The sequence below is a fragment of the Arachis ipaensis genome, chromosome B01, assembly GCF_000816755.2.
Source record: "Arachis ipaensis cultivar K30076 chromosome B01, Araip1.1, whole genome shotgun sequence".
In the NCBI taxonomy this organism is placed as follows: Eukaryota; Viridiplantae; Streptophyta; class Magnoliopsida; order Fabales; family Fabaceae; genus Arachis; species Arachis ipaensis.
In genome coordinates this window covers 22,518,254-22,527,746 of record NC_029785.2, presented here as the reverse complement: position 1 = coordinate 22,527,746, position 9,493 = coordinate 22,518,254, and the positions used below count along the sequence as shown (strand labels likewise).

The 9,493-nt window shown below is 33.7% G+C and overlaps 2 protein-coding genes across 2 annotated transcripts; both read left to right on the top strand.

The window, feature by feature from the left end:
* On the top strand, positions 1,997-5,028 carry LOC110262465. Its single transcript, XM_021108488.1, has 5 exons — positions 1,997-2,264; positions 4,061-4,308; positions 4,403-4,615; positions 4,692-4,784; positions 4,864-5,028. Exons 1-5 carry the CDS (start codon positions 1,997-1,999, stop codon positions 5,026-5,028), a joined length of 987 nt encoding a protein of 328 aa, XP_020964147.1.
* On the top strand, positions 4,892-5,933 carry LOC107648413. The gene is made up of 2 exons (XM_021115946.1): positions 4,892-5,409; positions 5,680-5,933. The coding sequence occupies exons 1-2, from the start codon at positions 5,065-5,067 to the stop codon at positions 5,767-5,769; spliced, it is 435 nt and encodes a 144-aa protein (XP_020971605.1). The 5' UTR covers positions 4,892-5,064; the 3' UTR covers positions 5,770-5,933.

Sequence of the window (9,493 nt, the reverse complement as noted above, 5' to 3'; positions counted from 1 at the left end):
TTCTCTAACTATTTGTTGTTAAATTCATTTACAGCAATGCCGAAGTGTAAACGGTTTACTAATCCCCTGAGATCAGCTCCTCTACCTGAAAATGGTTTTGATCAGTCTAACGATGAGGTATTTCACAATTCACCTACGGATATCTCACCACCTAATCATGATTTACCACCTAATCATGATTCAGCAATACAAAGCAATCCGGATAGTAATATGGATCATTCACTGCCTAACCAAGGATCCCAAGAACATACTAGGCCCTTTGGTGGACGTCAATCTTCTGAATATTGGACCGTGAAGACAGTAGGTATGGTGCATAATAAACTTAATTTCTCATGCTGAGTTGCTAAATAAGTGCTTTCTATATAAATACAAATTTTTATATTTTAATCTTTATATATAATATATTTTTTTTGTACAATCTCTTGTATAAAAGTAGAAAAGTGATGCATTGATAGCTGAACATGTACTATGCCAACTTTTACAGGTCTAATGCTGATTATTTAGCTTTCTATGTGGCTATGGTTGAATAATATTAAAGTTTACTTATTTTGAGGCATATGATAAAGACTTCAATTGTACGGAAATGTTGCCCAAAATATTTTTAATAAAAATCTTAAAATATTCACCCAACTCCCGAGGCATAAAATGAAAATACGAAATAGTACTACTCCTATAATATTACTAGATGACAAAGTGATATGCATATGCATAGTTCTGGCTTTTGTGAAATCACATTATTTATCATCAAATCATCATGATCTTTTCCCTTTCAAATCCCCTTTTCTTTTTGTCCAAATTGTTATTTATTTATCTTCTCCTTGTAGTAATAATGAAAACTCGGTAGAAAAATAATGAGTGTTTGTCTGGTCAATATTGTAAATTGCTCTCTGTCTCTCTCTCTCTCTCTCTTTCTCAATTAGATGTCCATTTAATTAACTTTTTCGTTAGTTACTTTATAATTTAAATAATATAATGATCATATCCAATAATTAAGGTGGCTAAATTGCATTCTTAATTAAGTGATATCTCAATCCAATTTGGCCATTCGTAAGTAAGACTAACTTAATACAAGATTGTATTCCACTACTAAAAAGTTACTTAATTATTAGAGTTTATGAAATGGAAAAGGTGTTAAGATATAAACGTTTTAACTCTCATAACTTATCCCAATTTCAGATAATGAACCCGGATACCATAGAACAGTTGTCTACTGACATTAAATTTTTAGCACGAGGCCCCTTATCAAATGCAACGAGATATAGTGCTTATAAAATAAATGGTTGCACATTTCGAACTGTTGCTCGTGAAGAAGGTTTGAGGACACAGAATAGTGGAGTATATTTAACCTCTAGCACACCATGTGTTGCAAGTCGAGTTGACAAAAATTTAAGACAAGGTGATGTACCCTATTATGGCAAGTTGGAGGATATAATTGAGGTTAGCTATTATGGGCGATTCACTGTTGTTCTCTTCAAATGTAAATGGGCTGATTCCACTCGACATAGAGGATATAGAAGAGATCAATGGCATTTTCATTGTGTTAACTTTGAAAGACCAATTCATACCGGTGAACATGAAGAAGATGAGCCTTATATTCTAGCGTCACAAGCATCAATGGTATATTATGTAGATGATGTCGTTAACAAAGGATGGAGTATTGTTGTTCATTTAAAACCAAGAGATTTGTATGAAATGGGTGATGAAATTGAAGAGGCTGCAGATGAGGACGAGCCACATCAAGAGCAAGCTCTTGATCAATATTTTGGTAACAGTGATGAATACATTCAATTGGCAACAAACCACTTGATCGATGACGTAGTTGACTCATAATGAGAAATCTAAGGTTAAAGCTTATTTATATATTTGTTAATTTTAAGGTTATGGTTAATCCGTTGGCTTGTTCATAAATTTTATCTCTGGCCTAATTTTGTGTGAAATATAACATGCTTTTTGAGTTATTTTCTCTAACTATTTGTTGTTAAATTCATTTACAGCAATGCCGAAGTGTAAACGGTTTACTAATCCCCTGAGATCAGCTCCTCTACCTGAAAATGGTTTTGATCAGTCTAACGACGAGGTATTTCACAATTCACCTACGGATATCTCACCACCTAATCATGATTCACCACCTAATCATGATTCAGCAATACAAAGCAATCCGAATAGTAATATGGATCATTCACTGCCTAACCAAGGATCCCAAGAACATACTAGGCCCTTTGGTGGACGTCAATCTTCTGAATATTGGACCGTGGAGACAGTAGGTATGGTGCATAATAAACTTAATTTCTCATGCTGAGTTGCTAAATAAGTGCTTTCTATATAAATGCAAATTTTTATATTTTAATCTTTATATATAATATATTTTTTTTGTGCAATCTCTTGTATAAAAGTAGAAAAGTGATGCATTGATAGCTGAACATGTACCATGCCAATTTTTACAGGTCTAATGCTGATTATTTAGCTTTCTATGTGGCTATGGTTGAATAATATTAAAGTTTACTTATTTTGAGGCATATGATAAAGACTTCAATTGTACGGAAATGTTGCCCAAAATATTTTTAATAAAAATCTTAAAATATTTACCCAACTCCCGAGGCATAAAATGAAAATACGAAATAGTACTACTCCTATAATATTACTAGATGACAAAGTGATATCCATATGCATGGTTCTGGCTTTTGTGAAATCACATTATTTATCATCAAATCATCATGATCTTTTCCCTTTCAAATCCCCTTTTCGTTTTGTCCAAATTGTTATTTATTTATCTTCTCCTTGTAGTAATAATGAAAACTCGGTAGAAAAATAATGAGTGGTTGTCTGGTCAATATTGTAAATTGCTCTCTGTCTCTCTCTCTCTTTCTCAATTAGATGTCCATTTAATTAACTTTTTCGTTAGTCACTTTATAATTTAAATAATATAATGATCATATCCAATAATTAAGGTGGCTAAATTGCACTCTTAATTAAGTGATATCTCAATCCAATTTGGCCATTCGTAAGTAAGACTAACTTAATACAAGATTGTATTCCACTGCTAAATCTTTTATGTTTTTCGGTCCACACTATATATATATATATGTACTTACCATTTCGATACACCGAAGGAGAAGGAGCGCCATTTCGATATCAGGAAGTTATTCCCATTTTGCTCCTTTTCCCTCTATAATATAGCTTATCATCGCTGCCACCCACAGAGTCGTTTTGTTTCCTTTTGTGGAATGCGAATGTAGTATTGCTCTACCACCTAGTGGGATCAATCGGCAGTGGCTCAATTTGTTTCATTGATTTGCAATTTTGAATTTGGATTCTGAATGTTTGTTTCTCTTCTTTTCATGGTATTCTTCTTTCTGTGATTATATCTAGATGCACCATGCTTTCTAACATTCTTGTCTCTTTTAAAACTGGTGGTGTACATAGATCAGATTCCTTGTTTTCTTATTTATCAAGTTTTGCCTTTATTCTTTATTAATTGAGATTTTGATTGAGGGTTTTCTAGATTCTGACGAGTTGCATTTGTCGTTGTCCATGGTTCCATTTTTTCCTTGATGTAAAGATGATTTTTTAAATAATTTATTTATGTATTTTTATTCAGTGATATATAGTTTTCAATTTGTTTATTTTTAGGATCTAATCCACAGCTGAACAGTGGTGCCCATATGATTTACACGAGTTGTTGATGAATTTGAAAATTTTCATTTTTTCTTAAGGTGTACTCATATGAACTGCGAAATATTCTTGATTCTTGGAGAGTTCGTTTTTATTTTTTTTAGGGGTACCTAACAAATGTTCTGTTGCAAACTTAGTCTTCTTTTACTCAAGTGATCTGTTTCTTTCTTGATCCTAGTGTCTAGGAGTGAAATTTTATTCTGTGATTTGTGTTGTCCTTTGTGTTACATGTGAATTCTTCATAATTGTTTAAAATTTAAAAGCTTTTAATTGTAAAATGTTTAAAAATTCTATTTTAAAAGTAAATATGTACTTACATATAATTAATTTTATATGCAAATACTTTGTGTTTAAATTTTTAATTTAGTTTAAAACTTTGGAAATAAAGGCACAGATGGAACTATTAAGACTAGAAGGCTAAAAGTTAAAGAAATGGATAACTTATCTAGAGATGAGCAAGTTGTTGTGAACTTTGAAGATCAACAAGCTATTGGAGAAGCCCAAGGTTTGCTTGCTGGATATCTAGGGACATTGGCAGTTGATTGTAAGTTATTTCCAATCAATTTCTCAAAGTGGTCAGGACCTTTAGGCATACCTCGATCTAGATTTGAAGAGTGTTTTAGTAACTTGCTGAAGGTATATATTTGAAATAATTAGTTTTACTAAATTCCTATTAAAATTTTCTATTGTTAATGATATCTTGTTATTTATGTATGATTCTTTTTTATAGCCAAAATTTCATTTCAAAATTTCTGAGGGCATTGCAAAGCGATATTGCAAATTGAGCCTTGCAAAAAAGTGGTCACAACATAGAATTAAGTTATGGAAAGAGTTCTATGATCCATGCATGAGTAGACAAGCACTCATTGATAATGTCCCAGTCGGCATCGACAGAGATCAATGGGCATCCTTTGTTCAGTATCGATTTCTACCTTCTACAATGGTAACATGCTAAAATTTTCAAAATATAATATTAATACGTAATCACTTTTCTAATCTTCATTTTTCTTTTTTTATAGGAGATGTGTAGGAGAAATAAGGAAGCCCGCAAGAAGCAAACAATTCCCCATACTGGTGGCTCGAAACCCATCTCAAGGAAAAGACATGAAATAGTATGAACCATCAATCATTTTTTGTTTTTACTACATTAAGATATGCTCTTTAACTTTTTTTTTATATTCTTTTGTATAGTTTTTAGAAACTGGTCGAAAAATTAGCCGTGGAGAAATGTACATAGAAACTCATAAGAAGAGAGATGGGTCGTTTGTGACTGATGAAGCAAGGGATATAGCAGTAAGTTGTACTTTTTGGTCTATTTTAGTACAAAGTGTTACTTCAAAATCTGCCAAACCTTAATGTTATTTTGTTATATTTTTGTTGCTTAAATCTCAAATGCAGGAACAAATTGAAGTACTTATGACTCAAAATGAGAAAGATGAATCTGGACCATCTACAAATGATGCTATTGGCAAAGTGTTTGGGGAGGAGCATTCTGGTAGGGTGCGATGCATGGGAATGGGAGCAACACCTACTAATACTTTCAGAAATGGCAATCATCCTAGCCAGTTAGCTAATTCTTCAACTTCAATGTCATCTACTACCAATTACTCCCAAGCTGATTTTAAGCGTTTGGAGTCTAAATTTGATGGGACATTAGCTGCATTCAAGGCTTATTTTCTTGCTAAAGAAGGAAGAATTCCTGTTGAACTTACTAGTATATTTGACCATAGAACTCAGGTAAATTGCCATCTCTTGTCAAATCTATGTTGGACTAATATTTTTAAAAATTATAATAAATGATAACCGTTATATTATGCTAATGTTCTAGCATGGTATTAGTCCGTATATTCTAACTTTTACATGCCTACTCTTACTAATTTGTTGTTCAAGTTTTTCACACAAGAAAAGGTTAATGCCTTTTTAACATTTTTTGTCTTTAAATTGTCGTTATAGTGTCATAGATGTGGCAATTTTTATGTTGACATTTCTATTTTTAATTTATTTTAGGCTAATGATGTTGAGAACGAACCTATTACACCGACAACAGGAAGATCATCATCAAGAGGAAGCAATGAAAATCGTGAAGACATTGTTTAGTATTGCTTTAAAGATTGATTAGTTGTTTATTGTTGCACCTTTGTTAGGGTATTATGTTGCATTTTTTTATTAAACAAACTTATTCAAGTAGAGAACTCATTAGTGGTAGTTGTGAGTTTATATTATTTTAGCTTATTTAATTTTTAGGATTAGATATATAAAGACAGTGATGATTCAGATATTATACATTTTATTATAATATTAAAAAGTTATTATTTATTTTAATGGGTTATATTTTAGATTTATACTTTAAAGAATTTTATTCTTATTAAATTTTGCATTCTAATAAATATTATATAAAATAAGAAAAAACTATATATATCATAGTGAAAATATTTTGGCATTACATTTCAAATTGTGGGAGTTTACAACTCCAACAAAAAAAAATCTTGTTTTAAATTTACCATATTTGCGGGGGTTTAAAACCCCCCACAACATGAATAAAAAATGCTGCAACACAAAACTGTTGGAAGTCTTCGGAAACCGACACGATTTAGTTGAAACCCCGCAAACAGCGGGGGGCAAAAACCGCCGCAATTTGGATTTCAAAATTGCGTCGGTTCTGATAAAACCCCGTAAAATATTGCAGCACACCTAACTGCGGGAGTTTATTAAACTGCTGTAATGCAATCTGCGGGGGTTAAAAACCGCCGCAAATTAGAAAGAAAAACCTCGCAAATTAGCGTGTTTTTTGTAGTGATAATGGGTCTGAGATCAGTGATCCCGGAAGTTAGATTCGATCTGAAAGAAGATGAATATCCAGAGATCCAAGAGCAAATTCGAATCAGGAACTGGGAAGTCCTAGCTAATCCTGAAACGAAAGTAGGAAGAAACATGGTCCAGGAGTTCTATGCTAATATGTGGCAGACTGACAAGCAAAAACTATCTGGAACTGCCTTCTATGAATTTCGGACCATGGTCAGAGGAAAGATTGTTCATACCACCCCTGACAAGATCAGAGAGATCTTAAAGCTACCTCAGCTAAAGGACGATCCAGACTCCTTCAACAGGAGGATGATGAGAGCAGACATTGACCTGGATAAGATTCTAGAGGACATATGTATCCCTGGAGCCAGGTGGACCACCAACACAAAGGGTGTCCCAAATCAACTCAAGAGAGAGGATCTCAAACCAGTCGCCAGAGGATGGCTAGACTTCATTGGGCGTTCTCTGTTGCCTACCAGCAATCGTTCTGAAGTCACATTTAAAAGAGCAGTGATGATCCATTGCATCATGATGGGAAAGGAAGTGGAGGTTCATCAGCTGATTTCAGCTGAACTCTACAAAATTGCTAACAAAAGTTCTAAAGAGGCCAGGTTAGCTTATCCAAGCGTGATTTCTCTGCTCTGCAAGGACGCTGGAGTGAGGATGGGAATAACTGAGTATATCTCAATTGAGAAGCCAATCACCAAAGCATCAATGGAAAAACAACAAGCACAAGATGATCCCATCAAGAAGAGAGCACAGGAATTCCTCCCAGAGATCCCTCAATCTGAATACTGGGAGTATCTTGAGACGTCTGTTACCAAGTTACGGGAAGCTATGGAGCAAATAATAAAAGAATAGAAGGAACACAGTCAAATGCTTACCTATATGTTTAAAGAACAAGAGGAGCAAGGGCGTGACTTAAGGGAATTGAAGCGCCAAAAGTCTTCTCTTGTAGGACCAAGCACCCCAAGGATCAGAGGAACCCCAGTCCCCCCAGAATAAAGGTTGTTAATTTCCAATTTCTGCCTTAACTCTGTGACAGTGTCCTTATAGAAGTTTACCTTAGGAGTCATATAGTAGTAATTAGTATCCATTTTGATTTTATCTCCACTTAAGCTATAGTTTATTTTTCTCATCATCAGCAAACATGAATAAAGTAGTAGATCTTTTGGATAAGAGGCAATAAAATTTCGAGTTTTAAAAACTCTGAGATATTATTGCTTCTCAACCTATTAGTCTTCTATTTTATTTGTCTAGTTGCTTGAGGACAAGCAACAGTTTAAGTTTGGTGTTGTGATGAGCGGATATTTTATACGCTTTTTGGGGATAATTTCATATAGTTTTGAGTATGTTTTAGTTAGTTTTTAGTCTATTTTTATTAGTTTTTAGGAAAAAATCTTATTTCTGGACTTTACTATGAGTTGTGTGTTTTTCTGTAATTTCAGGTATTTTTCTGGCTGAAATTGAAGGAGCTGAGCAAAAATCTGATTCAGGCTGAGAAAGGGCTGCTGATGCTGTTAGATTCTGACCTCCCTGCACTCAAAGTGGCTTTTCTGGAGCTACAGAACTCGAAATGGCATGATTCCAATTGCGTTGGAAAGTAGAAATCCAGGGCTTTCCAGCAATATATAATAGTCTATATTTTGCATAAGGATAGATGACGTAAACTGGCGTTTAACGCCAGTTCTCTGCCCAATTCTGGCGTCCAGCGCCAGAAAAGGATCAAAAGCTGGAGTTGAACGCCCAAACTGGCACAAAAACTGGCGTTCAACTCCACAAATGGCCTCTGCACATGAATTGCTTAAATCTCAGCCCAGCACACACCAAGTGGGCCCCAGAAGTGGATCTCTGCATCATCCATCATAGTTTACTCATTTTTTGTAAACCTAGGCTACTAGTTTAGTATTTAAACAACTTTTAGAGACTTATTTTGCATCTCATGACATTTTAGATCTGAACTTTGTATTCTCTAACGGCATGAGTCTCTAAACCCGTGATTCACAATTTGTGCACCAAGTTTTTGGCGCCGTTGCCGGGGATTGTTTGAGTTTGGACAACTAACGGTTTATTTTGTTGCTTAGATTAGGAAAAATTTCTCTTTTTTTTGTTTAGAGTCTCTTTTTATTGTTGTGTTAGAATCTTAGAATCCTTATTTTCTTTTTAAAATATTTTTAAAAAAAATAATTTTTCTATTAAATCCTGTGCCAAACTTTAAGTTTGGTGTTTTCTTGTTGATTTTTCTGTGTTTTTCGAAAATTTATTTTGGTTTTCTAAAAATTTTAAGTTTGGTGTTCTTCCTTTGTGTTCTTAAGTTTTTCTTGTGTCTTGATCTTAAAATTTTTAAGTTTGGTGTTCCTTGGTGTTTTTCCCCCCCAAAATTTTCGAAAATAAGGAACCTCAGATCTAAAAATTTTAAATCCTGTGTTATCTTATTGTTTTTCTCTCTCCTTTAAAAATTCAGATTTTTATTTCAAAATTTAAAACCCTTTTCAAAAAAATCATCATATCCTTTTCAAAATCTCCTAACCACTTTCTCTCTCCTCACTTTTTCGAAAATCTTTTACTCATTTTTATTTATTTTATTTTGATTTATTTTATTTTTGAAATAAATTAATAAATAAATAAATAAAAAATATTTTTTCTATTTTACATCATCTCCCTTTCTCCATCATGGACCTAAGTGGAAATGAACAGTCCAGGAGGACTCTGGGGTCATATTCTAACCCCTCTACTGCTTCATATGGGAGTAGTATCTGCATACCCTCCATTGGAGTCAGTAGCTTTGAGTTGAATCCTCAGCTCATTATCATGGTGCAGCAAAGCTGCCAGTATTTCGGTCTTCCACAGGAAGAACCAACAGAGTTTCTGGCACAATTTTTACAAATTGCTGACACAGTACATGATAAGGAAATAGATCAGGATATCTACAGACTATTACTGTTCCCATTTGCTGTAAAAGATCAAGCTAAGAGGTGGTTAAATAACCAACCTAAGGCCAGCATAAAGACATGGAAAC